This window comes from Geotrypetes seraphini, chromosome 10 (genome assembly GCF_902459505.1).
Source record: "Geotrypetes seraphini chromosome 10, aGeoSer1.1, whole genome shotgun sequence".
NCBI classification, from domain to species: domain Eukaryota; kingdom Metazoa; phylum Chordata; class Amphibia; order Gymnophiona; family Dermophiidae; genus Geotrypetes; species Geotrypetes seraphini.
In genome coordinates, this window is record NC_047093.1 from 27,267,501 (window position 1) to 27,285,694 (window position 18,194).

At 42.6% G+C, this 18,194-nt stretch overlaps 1 protein-coding gene across 3 annotated transcripts in view; it reads left to right on the top strand.

Annotated features, from left to right (window-relative positions):
- The window catches only part of TMEM104 (transmembrane protein 104), a 124,614-nt gene that overhangs the window by 20,789 nt on the left and 85,631 nt on the right, over positions 1-18,194 (top strand). For all 3 annotated transcript variants that reach the window (XM_033960729.1, XM_033960730.1, XM_033960728.1), the window contains exons 4-6: positions 697-778; positions 4,269-4,362; positions 5,072-5,152. In XM_033960729.1, the coding sequence (XP_033816620.1) occupies positions 697-778; positions 4,269-4,362; positions 5,072-5,152 (257 nt within the window). The remainder of the gene's footprint in view (positions 1-696; positions 779-4,268; positions 4,363-5,071; positions 5,153-18,194) is intronic.

Here is an 18,194-nt window from a genome sequence, read left to right on the forward strand (position 1 = left end):
AGGGGGCATTGCCTTGGCACCTCTCCTCCCCCCACCCCCCACCATTGTCTCTTTAGATCTTAGTTGGTAGCAAGCAGCATCTCTTACTCACTGCTTGCATTGGTCTTGTCTCTCCCTCTGACATTGCTTCATGTTTGTGGGGACCAGGAAGTGACATCAGAGGAAGGATGAGGCCAATGTGAGCAGCAGGTAAAAGAAACTGCTTGCTGCCGGCGAAGATTTGAAGCGGTATTGGGGAGAGGGCACTGGGAAGGGTGGGGATGCACGGGGAAGTTGTGGCTGCATGGCGATGCTGGGTGTAATCTTCCCTCACTATGCAACTGCTTTCAAAGCTCCCACCATGTCACTTTACAGAGCGGGTGACAAGGTGCCACGTGTGTCACAGCCAGCACCCATCTCGCATTTTCAGTTTAACTTTAATTTTTTTTGTTCTCTCCTTCTGTTTGAACATTGTAATATATAGTGGTGCTTTGTCCATAGCTAGCTTGCCTCACAAGCCTCAGACGCCATAGTGACCTGGGACTTTGCCCAGTTCAAGTCACAAGCAGTTCATCACTTGCACCATAGTACCCATATTTCTCCTGTGCATTCTGTTGCAGCCTCTTTCGTTTTCAGCTTGCAGTGTGCATGATTATCTGTTTGATGGCAGCACTCATTCTTAAGTTAATCCTGTTTTTGTTCTTTTTTTTATTCTAGTTTTATGACCACAACTTTTGTCACAGAGGCCATGGCTGCTGCGAATGCTCAACTCCGCTGGAAGAGGCAGGAGAAAAAGAAAGTAATCCTCCCTGCCTCCATACCTTTTTTTTAATTCAAGCCTTATCTTTATCTCTTCTGTGGTTTCCCAGATATTAGCTGCTTCTTACTGGGTTGAAGAGATACTGGATTCACCTTACCCCTCGTGCTGAAGCTCTTAAGACGGAGGTTCTGATCTCTAGTCCAGTAAAATACTGTAATTTTATCAGTATGCATGCTCCAAGGGAGAAAATAGATCTTAAACATTTTCTGTGTAGCTCTCAGGATGGTTTCTGAACCTCCGATGCATAGCTGTCATTTATCTCCTCCCTATACTGTGATGCCCACTGTGTTCCCCACATGTTGAATGCATTATATTGCAGTAGTGACTTTTATTCCACCATTACCTTGTGGTTCAAGACGGATTACATAAGAGTTTATCTGGACATTTCTAGAAGTGTTACAGAGTAGAGCGGGTTGCTTCGGGGGATTGAAATGCTTCCTGCGGTGTTAGTTTGTCTTAATGGATTTCTTGAATAGCAGGGTTTTTATTTTTTTTCTGAAAGTTTTGTAGTCTGGTGTCGTGATCAGTAGGTTGGAGAGTTGGTGGTCTAGTTTTGCTGCCTGCCAATAGGCCAATGTACATTTTTTCGTGTTTGACGCCTCTGATTGGAGGGTGCGTGAATGGTGTCTGGGTTCTCCTTTGCCTGGTTGTGGTAGTTTGGATAAGGTGGTTGTTCAAGTAGGCTAGGCTATTTCCATTCATGGCTTTAAATAGTAGATAGTAGAATTTGAATCGTAATTTTGCTTGTATTGGGAGCCAGTGTGAGTCGAGGTATGCGGTGGTGATGTCAAATTTCTTCAGCGAATAGATCAGTCTCAGAGCTGTATTTTGTACTGTTTGTAGTTGTTTTATCATGACTGCGGGGCAGGGGAGATAGAGGATGTTGCAGTAGTCTAGAAGTCCTAGGACTAGGGATTGGACCATGAGCTGGAATTGTTTTCTGCCTGGCTAAAACAGCTTTACCAGAGAGGAATGACTCCAAAAACAGGCAAGAGCACTGCTCAGAGCTGAGCTCATATTAATCCTGAAGTAGCTCCCAAGTATAGAGATGAGCAATCGTCCTTAGAGAATTTCTCCATAGAGTTAATTGCTGAATGGCTTGATAGGGCTCATCAAGGAAGCATAGTGAGTGTCTTTGGATTATTTCATCTTTCTGGTGCAATGTCTAGGAATCTTGACTGTAGATGGTTTCCCCATACTCAGGAGTTGTATTACAGAAGGATGAAATTTACATTCTTCAGCTTCGCTTCTTCCTCCTGTGGCTGTAGTTCCTCCTTCAGTTTTTCCTTCCGCAAGTGAGTTGAGAAGGTTTAATGCTGCTGTGATAAATTTTATAATTTTTTTTTGAGTTTTTATCTCCAAATTTGAGGTTTTTTGGTGCTGGAGAAGTGGGGCAGCTCTGCCTGAGACTTGTGGAGCTCGGGATCCATTCCTATTGAAGCTAGCTCGCATCCTGATTTTTCAGGTGCTTGAGTGCAGGCTTAATGGGTGTTGGCTGTATGGATTCATCCCCACTGTTCACGCCTTTATCCGTGGGGGTTTAGGCCTCAGTCGGGCTTTAGCCCGAAGATTCCACCTTGTGGACCTAGTCTGGAGGCTTGAAGCAGTGTCTTCTCCATTCTAGTTTCTGTGAGAACTGAAGTGGGCTATCACCAGTCAGTGAGTACTGTCTGCTGTGGTTTTTGGGAAAATCGAGGAGGGTGGGTTGTCTAAATTTACAGGTTTTGAGCATTCCTGGGGCTGTATTTAGGGTCCTCCCACCCTAAATGGCAGTGAGGAAGAAGATTGAGGATGGGGAAACTGGATCCCCGTGGGATCTACACCACTGGAGGAGGAGGCGGAGCTGAAGAATGTAAATTTATCCTTCTGGAATACAACTCGTGAGTATGGGGAAATCGCCTACAATCAGGACTCCTAGACACATCTACCAGAAAGAAGATTATCAAGGTAAGAACCTAATCTTCCTTTCTAGTCAAGGTTATAGCTGTATTAAAGCAGAATTGCTTGATTTTTGATTTTGAGCTTTTCAAGTAGGAGGATGTTCTATGTGTAGGGTGGGGCGATCCTATGAGGTTCCGATTGTTTGTGAAAGAAACCAAATTTTGGAAACCGGCGTTCAAACTTTGGGTGTTAGCCAGTGAAAATTCCCCTTTTTCTCTCCCCTCACCCATAAAGACAAGTTGTGAGGTGCACCAAAGTTTGCCTCGCTATAAAGAGTTCATAGGGCACAGTTTCACTTTCTCCATTCAATGCCAGCATTCAGTGCTAGCCAGACAGTTAAGTAGCATTTGAATGTATAAATAGCTGGTTTAAAGTTACCTGGCTAACTTTACCTTCCTAATTTTATCTCATTATATTCAGACTGTGCGAATGCAGGCTGAATGTGTGGTTACCTGGCTACCTTCTTTCCCATTTTTCTTTGAACCACTCAAATAAGCAGGGCTGTGGAGTCGGAGTCGAGGAGTAGGAGTCGGAAGAAATTTCGGGTACCTGGAGTCGGAGTCAGAAGTACAAAAAACTGAGGAGTCTGAGTCGGAACATTTATCTACCGACTCCATTTTTGAACTTGGCATACCAATCACGAGCGATTCTTTCAGCTATAGCACCCACTATATACACAGCACAAATGTTGCGAGCAGCTTCTGTGGCCTTAGAACCTTGATTAAAAGCAAAAAGAAGGTGGTGTCGAAAATGCTCATTTCTCTCAACTTGACATTCCATTTTAACGATCTGAAAATTAACCAGTGCTGTGGAGTCGGAGTCGGAGTCGAGGAGTCAGAGTCGGAGGAAATTTCGGGTACTTGGAGTCGGAATTGGAGTCAGAAGTACAAAAAACTGAAGAGTCGGAGTCGGAACATTTATCTACCGACTCCACAGCCCTGCAAATAAGTCCACATGTAGAGTTTGTTTATTTACATTTCCTTCTGATAAACTGTGTTGTTATAAAAGATTTCTTGAGAACACTCTCTTTTCAGGCTGCTAAATTGAATAGTTGGTTTGGAAAAACTATGCTCGGAGCTTCCTCCTATCTTGATTTTAGAAAATTATTGAAGACCCAGTTATTTGATAAATTTGTATCCTAATTGTATTCTGTTGTCTTTTTAAAATTTTATGCATTTCTTATGTTTTATTATCTGATGTATTTCCATTTTAAATTGTATTCTTCGCTGTATGATCAGTTTTTATTTGTTGTGAACCGCCTAGAACCATTCCTGGTTAGGCGGTATATAAAAAATAAAATTATTATTATTATATCTAAATAAAGTTGTCAATTTAATTCCATGGGATAATTTTAAAAATATTGACCTCTTGCTATTCTTTGTAGTCCACAGATCAGGTACCTTTTTTTCCTCTCTCACTTTTTCACTCTTTATTCCCTTCACTGAAAATCTAGGCTGGAATATGTTTGTTATTTTATGGACCTCAGGAGACAGGCTAACAAAACGATGGGCTGTGTTTTGTGTTCCAGGTGGAAGATGACTCATGTTCTGAAGGTTCTGATAATGATAGCCTGATCCAGGATGGCCTTGACTGGTCAGAGAGCCGGCCAATCTTGTCAGTGCGTGAGTATTTCTCCATCATCACTTCACCTCATCCCAGTCACCTTGAGACCTGTTGGCACATAAACCATCCCACCGTCTTTGGTTACCCTGAGACCCGCTGTCATAAAGGGGTACCCTTGTCTTTTACTGTCAAGGTGGTTACTTTTACAACTTGTATATTTGGGGCTTAATAGTTTGATAGATCCTCTTCTCTTTCTCCCCCTTCCCCCACTTCATCTGGCACCATTAAGAACTACTTGAGTGCCCCCTTGTCTATTAATCTGTCCCTGTGCCCCCAGATCCTGATGCCAAAACCCTCAAAATGAGTCATGGACACTAACTGGGAGATGCACAAAACTTACCGATCATGTCCCGATTGTCGCTAAACCGGTTTGACCAGTTTAGCGATCAATTTGATCAGATTCCCCAGTGCACAAAACTGCCCACCACATGTCCCCCCCCCCCCCCAATTGCCCATTTAACAATCTGATCCGACCCATGCAAAATAGCCAAGCAACTGATGCACAAACATCCTAAGGCATCTGATTGGCTCAGATGCCTCAGGCCCCTTCCAAACTAGTTAGTGCACAGCACTGCCGCTCAGCTAGCTGTTGTCATGTTTAAACAGATGACTTAATTTCTGTGTTCCTGCCAAGGTAAAAAGATCAGAGGGAGGACTGACTTGACTTTGTTTTCTGTTGGTTCTTAACCCTCTCCTCCCTCCGAGCAGAGCAACGTGGATCACATGACTTTTTTGAGATCATGGAGCGGGTAGAAATGGGACAAATGGCATCCATGTTCTTCCATAAAGGTAAGGGCCAATATTGCACAAGAGAACCAGTACATGAAGGTTCATTAAGCTTCAGCTTTGGCACAGAGCAGTATTCAAAGCTGTCTGTGGAAGTGGACTGTTTAAACTTGCTTACACTTAATATGTAATTTTACCTGCATTGTCTGGTGGCAACCCTGAGGGCATATTTAGGTCAGGGGAAGGAAATAACACATACAGATAGAAACTTAATGCATGTAGATTTGAAAATGTCTAAAGAAAATCTACTTGCAGGAAAAGCAGGCACAAACGTCTGGGTTTTTTCCCCCCTTTTGGTAAGAGGTGAATATTTTGCTCTGATTATAGGTAAAAAGTACTTATGGACTTTGCATCTATACATATGCTTTTGATTTATTTATTTATTTATTTTTGCTTCCCAAATCAGTTACCCAACTCTGAATCATATTGCATTGTTTTGACCAGAGTCAGCAGGGGGCAGTATAAGCACATGCAACATTTAATCTCCTGCTGAAGGGCTTTCAGTAGTCTACTGAGCCAAGATCATATCCCGTAATTTGTAAATAGTTTCCCACTTAGTTTCCTTATGCCCCTCACATTCACCTTCCACACCTTCTATTTACTCATGCCCTGGGTTAGACACATACTCACCGATTTATGGGCCCACCTCCCTCTTTATAGTTAGAACCCTGGAGTTAATACTTGTATTTATAGATGTGCTTGATGTATTTTAGATTCATTAACTCTCTGGTCTTGTTGTCAGTGGTAATGGGGCTCATTTTCAAAGCACTTAGACACACAAAGTACCATAGAAACCTATGGTACTTTGTGTCTAAGTGCTTTGAAAATGAGCCTCAGTTCTTGATAAGTACTGTCGCAGGACTCTATCAGCAGAAAGGAGAGCTATTTTTATCTCAACTTACTGCAAATTAGTTGTACAGGAAAGCTTAATGAATTTGTCTCATTTCCAAGGGAAGGAATTTACTATTAGAGGACTTTTCTCCTGCATTGAAATATTTTGGAAGGAAGCATTTAAGAAATGTTTACTGTAAGAATTTTAAATGTCTTCATATTCCATCCAAAATGCGTTCTGTATACCAGAACTGCAGCTGCTTGTAAAATTTACTGCAAACCTATTTCTCTAACTATAGTGTAGTTACAGTACTTGAGTGGATGAAATTTTTTCCACCTCGGTACCAAGATTGTGGCTGTTTTACTCTGAGGGCAGAGGTGCTTGTAAATAAGGCCTCGGGTAAAAACAAAAATGCAGAAAGAGAAAAAAGTGACATATGTGTGCCTTCCCATCCCCATGCTTCACACAGTCCTTTCAGCTGCTCTCTTGCAATCGCCTTCTTTATCAGCATCACGTTCACATATTCCGCTTAGCCCCTTGCACACAACTTACATTACATTACATTACATTACATTACGGATTTCTATTCCGCCTATACCTTGCAGTTCAAGGCGGATTACAAAAGATTTGACTGGACATTTCCAGTGATGATCACATTACAGAGGATTTTACTGGACATTTTCCAGTGAGGATACAAATTTTTTTTTTTTTTTTTTTCTTGGGGAACTTATGGGTTGGATAGAGAACTAACAGTGCTTAGCAGTGTGATATTAGCAAATGGAACACAGTTAGAGTAGGCAAGATTACAATCTTTTTATGGTCTGTTTACTTGAAGGGTGATTAGGTGTGATACTTGGGGGAGGAATGTATTAGTTGCAATCACTCGCTCATCTCCAGCATCTCCAAGCTAGAGAATGATGCAGGGAAAAATGTGTCCCCATCCTTGCAAGCTTGGTCACTTCCCTGCGAGCTCAGTTTCTGTCACTACCTTGTTCTTGCAAACAGTCTGATCCCATCTGCACAAGCCTTGAATAGTTATGATTTTATATTGAACATAAGTTTATTAAAGTATATAAAAAGAAACAATATTTTGTACAATTGTCATTTTATAAACACAAATAATACAGAGCAAGGATCAACAAAACCCTTGTCTCCCCTCCCCTTCACAAATATCCCCTCCACTATCGAGAAAACTGAACAAACCAAATTACTGCTACATAGAAAAATCAAGCTAACAGAATACTTCAGTCACACATGGCAAGAATAGTGTTAGAGGAGTGCAACTAGGGCAACTGCCCCCTGGTTAGAGAGCGCCCTAAGCCACCTGGAAGCTAAAGAAGCACTGCCTGGGCTTTGCGGTCTCCAGTTAAGTCTAACATCAGCTCTAGCAGGATACATATTTCAAATCTGATACATTCTAATCACAAAATAGAAAATAAAATTATTTTTTTCTACCTTTTGTTGTCTCGTCATTTTATTCTTCAAATCATGTTGGTTTCATGTGTTTCTCTTCTCAATTCACTTTCCAGGGTCTCCTGACCATTTGACATTTCTTCTTTTTCCATGCTCACCATCCATATTGTATATGTATTGTGCCCCATGTTCAGCATCACCCTTCTCTATATCTCCTATACATCCCTTTCTAGTATTTCCCCTGTGCCCATTTCCCTGCCTTTATCATCTCACTATTCTATGATCTCCTCCTGTGTACAGTATCACTCCTCTATATCCCTATGCCCCCACCACATCCAGCATCTTCCTTCTGCATTCTTATTCTCCCCCATCTTCTCTCTGTGTCCATGTCTGGCATTACCCCTCTGTGTCCATATAGCACCCCTATGCAGCATTCCCCTTTTTGTCCCTGTTCCTATGCTCCCATCCATGCCCATCATAAGAACATAACATTACATTACATTACATTACTGATTTCTATTCTGCCTCAACCTTGCAGTTCTGGGCAGATTACAAAAGAGACAACTGGACATTTCCAGGATAATTACAGAGAGAATTCTGATCATTTCCAGGAGAAGTTACAAGAATAATGGAGCTGTATATTTCAAGAGCTACAAGAAATAGGAAATAGTGCAGATCCAGTATATATACTGTTAGGGAAGCAGTTAACATGCTTGAGGCTAAAGAGAAGGGAACTGGTGAAAGGGGGAGGAGGGGGGAGTTGCGTTGAGGGGGGTCCGGTTGGGGTTAAGCCATCTGTATAAATTTTTTGAATAGGTGGGTTTTGATTTCTTTGCAAAAATATTTGTAGTCATTTGTTGTTATCAGCAGGTTGGAGATAGTGTGGTCCAGTTTCGCTGCATGCGTCGCCAGCAGACTGTCAAATATCTTCTTGCGCTGGGTGCCTTTGAGTGGGGGGTAGGTAAAAGGGGTCTTAGTTCTTCTTTGTCTAGCGGTGGTGTTTTGGTACAGGCGGTTATTTAGGTAATTGGGGGCTGTGCCATTTATTGCTTTGAATAATAGACAGTATAGTTTGAATTGAATTTGTGCTTGCATTGGCAACCAGTGTGAGTTCAGGTAGGCTGCGGTGACGTGGTCAAATTTTCTCAGTGAGTAGATTAATCTGAGTGCAGTGTTTTGGATTGTCTGTAGTTGTTTTATCATTGTTGCAGGGCAAGGCAGATAGAGTATGTTGCAGTAGTCCAATAGACCTAGTACTAGGGATTGGACTACTAGCCTATATTGCTCTTTGTCGAAGAATTTTCTGATTTTTCTTAAATTGCGCTTGGTTAGAAATGCTTTCTGGGTGGTCTTGTTGATTTGGGCCTGCATTGTGCAGCATCTGTCTATTGTTTCTCCTAGGAGTTTTAGGGTAGGTTTTATAGGGTATTTGGAGGCGTTTATTTCTAGTTCTGTGATGGAGGGATTCTTATCCTTTCAAGCAGTAGAAATTTTGTTTTGTCAGTGTTCAGCTTCAATTTGTGATCTACCATCCATTTTTCCACTGCTTGAAGGGTTTTTTCCAATTTTTCTGTAGAAGTTGGGTCAGGAGCATCAAAGAGTAGGAGTATGGTGATGTCGTCAGCGTAGCTGAATGAAGTTACATTCAGATTGTCTAGGGTAGACCCAAGGGAGGATAAGAAGAGGTTGAAGAGAGTAGGTGAGAGAGGTGATCCTTGAGGAACTCCACAAGGGTTGGACCATGGTTCTGATTTAAGATTGTTTGACTTTACTCTATAAGATCTGTATTTAAGGAATCCTTCGAACCAATTGTATACCCTGCCTGAGATCCCTATGGCTTCTAGTGTCTGTAGTGCCTCCGCTGGGTCAGACCTGAGGTTCATTGTGCCCAACAGTCCGCTCACGCGGCGGCCCAACAGGTTCAGGACCTGTGTAGTAATCCTCTATCTATTCCCCTTTTCCAGCAGGAAAGTGTCTAATCCTTTCTTAAACCCCAGTACTGTACTCTGCCCTATTACGTCCTCTGGAAGCGCATTCCATGTGTCCACCACACGTTGAGTAAAGAAGAACTTCCTAGGATTCGTTTTGAATCTGTCCCCTTTCAACTTTTCTAAATGCCCTCTTGTTCTTTTATTTTTTGAAAGTTTGAAGAATCTGTCCCTCTCTACTCTCTCTATGCCCTTCATGATCTTGTAAGTCTCTATCATATCCCCCCTAAGTCTCCTCTTCTCCAGGGAAAAGAAACCCAGTTTCTCCAATCTCTCAGCGTATGAAAGGCTTTCCATCCCTTTTATCAAGCGTGTCGCTCTCCTCTGAACCCTCTCGAGTAACGCCATATCCTTCCTAAGGTACAGAGACCAATATTGGACGCAGTATTCCAGATGCGGGCGCACCATCGCCCGATACAATGGCAGGATAACTTCTTTTGTCCTTGTTGTAATACCCTTCTTGATTATGCCTAGCATTCTATTTGCTTTCTTAGCGGCTGTTGCGCACTGTGCCGTCGGCTTCATTGTCATGTCCACCATTACCCCCAAGTCCCTTTCTTGGGTACTCTCATTCAATAAGATCCCTCCCATCGTATAGTTGTACCTCGGGTTTCTGCTTCCCACATGTAATACTCAACATTTCTCAACGTTGAACTTCATCTGCCATCTCGTCGCCCATTCCCCTAGTTTGTTAAAGTCCCTTTGCAATTCTTTGCAGTCCTCTTTAGTCCGAGCTCCACTAAATAGTTTGGTGTCATCCGCAAATTTTATTATCTCACACTTCGTCCCTGTTTCTAGATCATTTATGAATATATTAAATAGCAGCGGCCTGAGCACCGAGCCCTGCGGAACACCACTCATGACCCCCCTCCAGTCCGAGTAGTGGCCCTTCACTCCTACCCTCTGTTTCCTACCCGCCAAACAGTTTCTGATCATCTCCCCTCTTTTTGTTTATCTCCCTGTGTCCAGCTTCTTCCCTCTCTTACTCCCTTACACCAATGTCTCACACTCTTTCTCCCTCCCTCTGCTATGTTCAATATTGGGGACTAGCTGGAGGTTAGGGAAATATTTCACTATGTTCAATATTTCACTCTTCCTTCATCCCCTTGGTTCAGCTTTTCTCTTTCCCTTTCCTTCTCTCTTCCTTCCCTCTAGTCCCCTCCCCATGAGTCCAAGCCTCTATCCCCTCCCTTTAGTGCCCAGGTGTGGGTCTGGCACCTCTCCCTTCCCTTAAGCTCCAGTACCCCCACCCACATGGGCCCAGCATCTCTTTCCCTTCCCCCCAATCCCCAGCCCAGATCCAGAACCTGTCTCCCTTCCCTTCAGCTCCAACTGGTCCAGCAATCCCTTCGCCCCTTCTCGAGTACAGTAGCCCGCCCTCCCAATTGCAGGTCTGGAAGCTCCCTCCCTCCCAATTGCAGGTCTGGAAGCTCCCTCCCTCCCGATCGCAGATCTAGCAGCCCCCTCCCTCCCGATCGCAGGTCTGGCAGCCCCCTCCCTCCCGATCGCAGGTCTGGCAGCCCCCTCCCTACAGATCGCAGGTCTGGCAGCCCCCTCCCTCCCAGTCGCAGGTCCAACAGCCCCCCTCACTCCCTCCCAGTCGCAGGTCCAACAGCCCCCCTCACTCCCTCCCAGTCGCAGGTCCAACAGCCCCCCTCACTCCCTCCCAGTCGCAGGTCCAACAGCCCCCCTCACTCCCTCCCAGTCACAGGTCCAACAGCCTCCCTCACTCCCTCCCAGTCGCAGGTCCAACAGCCTCCCTCACTCCCTCCCAGTCGCAGGTCCAACAGCCTCCCTCACGCCCTCCCAGTCGCAGGTCCAACAGCCTCCCTCACGCCCTCCCAGTCGCAGGTCCAACAGCCTCCCTCACGCCCTCCCAGTCGCAGGTCCAACAGCCTCCCTCACGCCCTCCCAGTCGCAGGTCCAACAGCCTCCCTCACGCCCTCCCAGTCGCAGGTCCAACAGCCTCCCTCACGCCCTCCCAGTCGCAGGTCCAACAGCCTCCCTCACGCCCTCCCAGTCGCAGGTCCAACAGCCTCCCTCACGCCCTCCCAGTCGCAGGTCCAACAGCCTCCCTCACGCCCTCCCAGTCGCAGGTCCAACAGCCTCCCTCATGCCCTCCCAGTCGCAGGTCCAACAGCCTCCCTCACGCCCTCCCAGTCGCAAGTCCAACAGCCTCCCTCACGCCCTCCCAGTCGCAGGTCCAACAGCCTCCCTCACGCCCTCCCAGTCGTAGGTCCAACAGCCTCCCTCACGCCCTCTCAGTCGCAGGTCCAACAGCCTCCCTCCCTCCCTCCCAGTCGCAGGTCCAACAGCCTCCCTCCCTTCTTCCCAGTCGCAGGTCCAACAGCCTCCCTCCCGATCGCATATCAAATGGAAAAAAAAATAATAACTGTGACTTCTCTACCGGGTCGGCTCCTTTGTGCCTCCCACCCCTGACCTACCAGAAACTTCATTGACGAAGAGGTAATGTTGCAGGCTTCCTCCGGCTGAGTCCCTCCTTCCAATGTAACTTTTGGTTTCTCTACTCCAAACACAGCTTGGGGCTGTAACAGTGAAGAGGAGGTTTGCATGATCTCTGGCAATGTCCTCTTTTACCCAGTCTGCAGTTTTGAATCTGTCAGCTACGTCAAACAATGATCATTAATTTTTTCACTGACTCAGGATTTTATAAGTTTCCTTTCTGACCACAACCTGACACAGCATGTCACTGGAGCCCTGCATCAGTGTGGCCACTCTCTATTCCAACTCTCCATCTTAAGGACTACTATACGTATTGGTTGCCATAGAGCAGGGGTGCCCAACGCGTCGATCGCGATCGACAGGTCGCTCGCTCAGGCGACCCCAGTCGATCGCAGAACGGGTTCCCTTCTTCCCTTCTCTTTTTTCCCCTCCTGACTGGCCCGCTCCTGAATTCTGCTGCTGCTGCCTCCGCTGCTCAACATTAAAAAAAAACAAAACAAAAAAAGGCTTGGAGAACTTATGCTCCGGGGGCTAACATGTGCTTGTACCGGCTTCCCTTCGCTTCCCTCTGAAACCGGAAGTTATGTCCGGGGAGGGGGAGGGGGTAAGAAGGGAAGCCGGCACGCACATGTTAGAGCCCTGTTCGCGGGCTAAAGCGGGAGACAGGTCAGTGAAGCTTGCGATTTGCTCTTCTTGCTGCCAGGTCCTGCCTACTTTCTGTTTCCTCAAAGGCAGGACCCGGCAGCATTTTTTCCAAAATGTCGATCTTGGGCCGATCAGCCTTCCTCTTCCCGACCTCAATTGTGCCGTCGGAGAGGAAGTTCTGGCCAGCGGAACTTCCTCTCCGACGGCAAAATTGACGTCGGGGAGAGGAATGCTGGTGGGCCCGAAGCAAGGAGAGCTTGGCCGGCGGCGGGCGGCTTTGGGGGCCTGTTATCCGATGGCAGCGGCAGAAGCAGTGGCTTGTGGGTGGGCAGGGAGGGAGAAAGAGGGCAGGCAGGGAGACAGAAGGAAATAAGAGAAACAGAAAAAAAGAATGGGGGCATGAAGAGAGAAAGAAAGAGAGGGCAAGGAGAGAAGAAGAAAACATTGGAGGGGGAATGAGGTCAGGAAGAGAGGAAGCATACAGGCTAAAAGAAGGGAAGAAAGATTGGATGCACAGTCAGAAGAAGAAAGTGCAACCAGAGACTCATGAAATCACCAGACAAGGTAGAAAAAATGATTTTATTTTAAATTTAGTGATCAAAATGTGTCTGAATTTATATCTGCTCTCTATATTTTACAATATGGTCCCCTTTTACTAAACCGCAATAGAGGTTTTTAGCGCAGGGAGCCTATGAGCGTCGAGAGCAGCGCTGGGCATTCAGCGCAGCTCCCTGCGCTAAAAACTGCTATCGTGGTTTAGTAAAAAGGGAGGGGGTGGGTATTTGTCTATTTTTGTATGGTTGTTACTGAGGTGACAGTGCATAGAGTCATCTCCTTTGACCTCTTTGAAAAAACCCCAGAATAGGAATGATAATTAACAATTGTATGCGTACAGTGTGCGTTGTGTTTTTTTTTTTTTTAATTTTATTGTTGGTAGATCATTTTGACTTGGTCATTTTAAAAGTAGCTCGCAAGCCCAAAAAGTGTGGGCACCCCTGCCATAGAGTGATCATTCCCTTATTCTATTTTCTTACAGGATCACTACATGTACTTCACGATAACCATACAATTTCACTGTTCATAGGGATTTTAGTACAATTATTCCTTCAGCACTGCTAACTCACTCTGACTTTTCTCAATTCCATTGTCTGAACAACTTGATATGTGGAATGACGGCCTCCATGAAGCCATCGATACTCTTGCCCTGCTGGAGCATCATTGGCAGTCTTTCCGTTTTAAATCCTCGAGCCTAAGGTATCCTAAGGAACTGCAATTACATAAAAGATGGCTCCGCCAAGCAGAACGCAAATGGTGTTGCCACCCTTCACCGGCTTTGCTTTCCAATTATAAATCCACTTCAAATTCATATAAATCAGCCCTGAGAGCTGCCAAAAAAACATACTACACCTTTTAAGATTAAGGCACCAAACACGGCAATTCTCTGTAAAATTCTTAATTCTCTTACTACCAACAACCTTCCTCAGACTGCTCCCCCTCCCCCAGTTCCCTTTTGCTTTTATCCCCTCCCCTCTATCCTGTATTACAAGGGTCATTTCATAAATAATACACACTTTTTTAAATTTACATGTTTTATTTTTTTTTCCCAAGTATTTTTTTTTTTTAATTTTTTTAAATTATTCATTTTTAAATCAAATTCAATAAGTGGAAAACAGATAGCTTGTTTCAACTTTGGAAAAAGGTCAAAGTCTGGTGGACTCATGTCTGGACTGTAGAGAGTATGAAGTAACACCTCTCAGCCGTATTCGTGTAGTTTTTCAATGACGACATTCCCTATGTGCGAGCGAGCGTTGTGAAGAATGAGTGGCCCAGCCAAGAGCAACTGAGATGGGGTTTTGAGCATTTTTCTGCTCATGTTTTGCAAAAACTCATACACTGCTGTGACATTTCTTCCACATGGAACTTTGTCTGTGATGATGATGCCTTCATGCTCATAAGCAAAAATCATCATTTGTTTGACTTTTGAGCTCATCAAAATTTTTTGGGTCATGGGGAAGATGGAGCTCTTCACTCGTCATTGAAAAACTACGCAAATATGGCTGGGAGGTATTACCTCATGCTCCCTACAGTCCAGGCATGAGTCCACCAGACTTTGACCTTTTTCCAAAGTTGAAACAACCTATGTGTGGACATCGTTTTGCATCTTTGGAAGAGCTTTCTTCGGCCAGTACCCGAGCAATTCGGCAACTGAACAAAAATGGTGTCTTGGATGGAATAATGAAGCTTCCTGGACGTTGGGACTCGGTCATTGCAAAGCAGGGAGACTATATTGAAGGATTGTAAAGAAATACTTGGAAAAAAACTCTACAAAAGGTATATCCCGCCTAGGAAAACTAGGAACATCCCTCCCCTTTAGAACCACAGAACTCTGGAATAACCTCACATCCCCGCTCAGAGTTTCAAGTTCCCTCCAATCCTTCCGCAAACACCTGAAAACTTGGCTCTTTTCAAAAATCTAACACCTCCCGCTCTTTGGTTCTTTATCTTCCTAGCTCCTTTCCTATAACCCTTCATTGTAGCTCCTTTTCAACCTAACCCTGTAAACCGTGCCGAGCTCTATGCTTGTGGAGATGGCGCGGTATACAAACCTAAGGTTTAGTTTAGTTTTAGTTTAAAAAAACCCAAAACATGTAAATTTAAAAAAATAGTGTGTATTATTTATGAAATGACCCTCATATATTGTAGTACTACCCCTTACCTTGCACTCCACCATTTCTCTCAGATCTTTCCCTTACCATTAGATTGTGAGTCACCCTGATGGTATTCCATTCGGTGGGGTAGAAAATCCAATAAACTTGAATCTTGTCAAGAGGGCAGTGAACCCAAAAGTCAGGCCCATGATGAAAACAAAAAAACCATAATATCGGTTCATTGGAATGTCCAGGAGCAGTTGTGGGTGAGCAGGCTGTGTTAGCAAGCCACTAAATTGATCTATCACCTTTTAATTTTTAAGGCACAGGGGATGGAAAAAAAATGCCACAGGCTGTAGTTTGCCAAACCCTTAATATAGTAACATCGAAACCCACTATGAATATCTACGTATGTTTTTTTGTTTTGTAAATCTTTATTCATTTTCATATGTTACATCAAGTGAATGACATAAATTTAATAATAATTTTAAATATACATACTTGATAAGCTCATATATTAATATTTAAGTTAACATTTCATTTAAAAAAATTAATATAATATTCATATTAATATTTCAGAAATCTAAATTTATATACTTCTTAGTTAATAAAATATTATCCCCTCCCCTCCCCCCCCTTCTAATCAAATATACATGAATAAATTTTTAAATGCAAATTCTTTCCATATTTCATATTATACATTCAAGTATTAATATATTGTATATTATTCAGAAATATGTTCCCCCCCCTTTCCCTTTTAATCAAATTCTAAACATGGGAAAATTATTATTCTTTACAAAATTCTATTAATGGTCTCCAGATTTTTTGAAATTTATTAATATAACCTTTTTGTGTTGCTATAGTGAGCTCCATTTTGTATATATGGCAAACAGAATTCCACCAGAAGGTGTAATTCAACCTATCATGTCTTTTCCAATTGAAAGTGATTTGTTGTATTGCTATTCCAGTTAAAATAAATAGAAGTTTGTTATTACTTGATGAAATTTGACTTCTTGCTCTCATTGTTGTTCCAAATAATATAGTATCATATGTCAAGGCTACCGGATTTTCTAACATCCTATTTATTTGGGGCCAAATTGATTTCCAGAATGTTAAGATGAATGGACAAAAGAATAAAAGATGGTCTAATGTCCCAATTTCAACATGACAGTGCCAGCATCTATTAGATTTAGAGCTATCAATTTTATGTAAACGTGTAGGGGTCCATAAAGCTCTATGCAAAAGAAAAAACCAAGTTTGTTTCATAGATGCTGACACCGTACATTTTAACCTCCAAGACCAAAGTTGTGGCCATTGAGATGCATTAATTTGATGTTTTATCTCAATGCTCCAAATGTCTCTAAGACCATTTTTTGGTTTTTTATTTATATATCCAGATATTAATTTATACCACTGTGCAGCTTCATGACCTGTTGAATTTATCTGGAAACATAAGAATTCCAAACTATGATAATTAGTAAGATTTTTCCATTCAGGGAACCCTACCTGAATGGATTGCTTCAATTGCAACCATCTAAAATATTGTGTTTTATTAAGATCAAATTTATGTTGCAATTGTGAAAACTCCAGCAACTTACCATTTTTTATTATATCGTCTAAAATACGAATACCTGCTAACATCCAATCTTTCCAGATTATTTTGAAGCCGCCGATTTTGATCTTGGGGTTAAGCCAAATTGTTTGAGTTGTTGATTTGCTAATTGGAATAGGAGTTAGGTTACTTATATATCTTAAAGTCTTCCATGTATCCATAAAAATTTTATGTTCTTTGTATAGCCTTGGCATTATGATACTAACAACATTACTAAGACGTAAAGGAAACATGAGTCTCCATTCTAGCCAAAACCAGTCTGGAATATTGTCAGTGGGCTCTGGGAGGATCCAATACATACCTTGACGTAAAATATAGGCTTGATGATACCTATAGAAATTGGGAAAATTTACCCCTCCCTCCGCAATTGGTCTTTGTAATGTCACTAAAGCAATTCTAGGATTTTTCCCAAGCCAAATAAATTTTGTCAATACCTTATTTAACTTTATATAAAAAGAATCTTGAAAGAAAACTGGTATCATTCCCATTTGGTAACAAACTACAGGTAAGATCATCATTTTAACCGTTTGTACTCTTCCCCACCAAGATAAATGCAAAGGATTCCATTGTTCACACATCTCTGTCACTTTTTGTAATAAACATTTTTCATTAATTTTTATTGTGTCATCTAAATTTTTTGAAATCCAAATTCCAAGATATTTAATAGCTTCCTCCTTCCAGACAAAAGAGAATGTATCAAATAAACCTTTTGTACAATGTACATTTAATGGGAGTATTTCTGATTTATTCCAATTTATCTTATATCCTGAAAATTTTCCGAATTTTTCAATCAGCTCAAGCAAGTGTGGGATGGTAGATTCCGGATTCCTCAAATATAATAATAAATCATCAGCATAAGCTGATATTTTGTATTCTCTATCTGAATGAGGTATACCTTGTATTTCCTTTACTTGTTGGATTGCTAATATTAAGGGTTCTAAAACTATATCAAACAGTAAAGGAGACAAGGGACATCCTTGTCTAACTCCCCTCTGTAGATTAAATTTTTCTGAAAATGTATTATTAATATATAATCTAGCAAAAGGGGAGCTATATAATGTCTGTATCATTTGTATGAATCCAGGACCTATGCCAAACCATTCCATAGCTTGATACATAAATGACCATTCTACTCTATCAAAAGCCTTTTCTGCATCCAAAGATATCATAAAAGTAGGCTCATTCATTTTCTTTGTTAAGTATAACCTATGGAATGCTAATCTTGTATTATGAGATGAATGTCTGTGAGCAACGAATCCTGTTTGAGACATGTTTATAATATGGGGGAGAGCACTAGCTAATCTTAACGCAAGTATTTTTGCTAATATTTTCCCATCAACATTTATTAAAGATATTGGCCTATAGTTTGAAACCAGAGTGGAATCTCTATTTGGCTTAGGTAATACAATAGTTAAAGATTCAGCTATAGTGCCATTTGTACAAC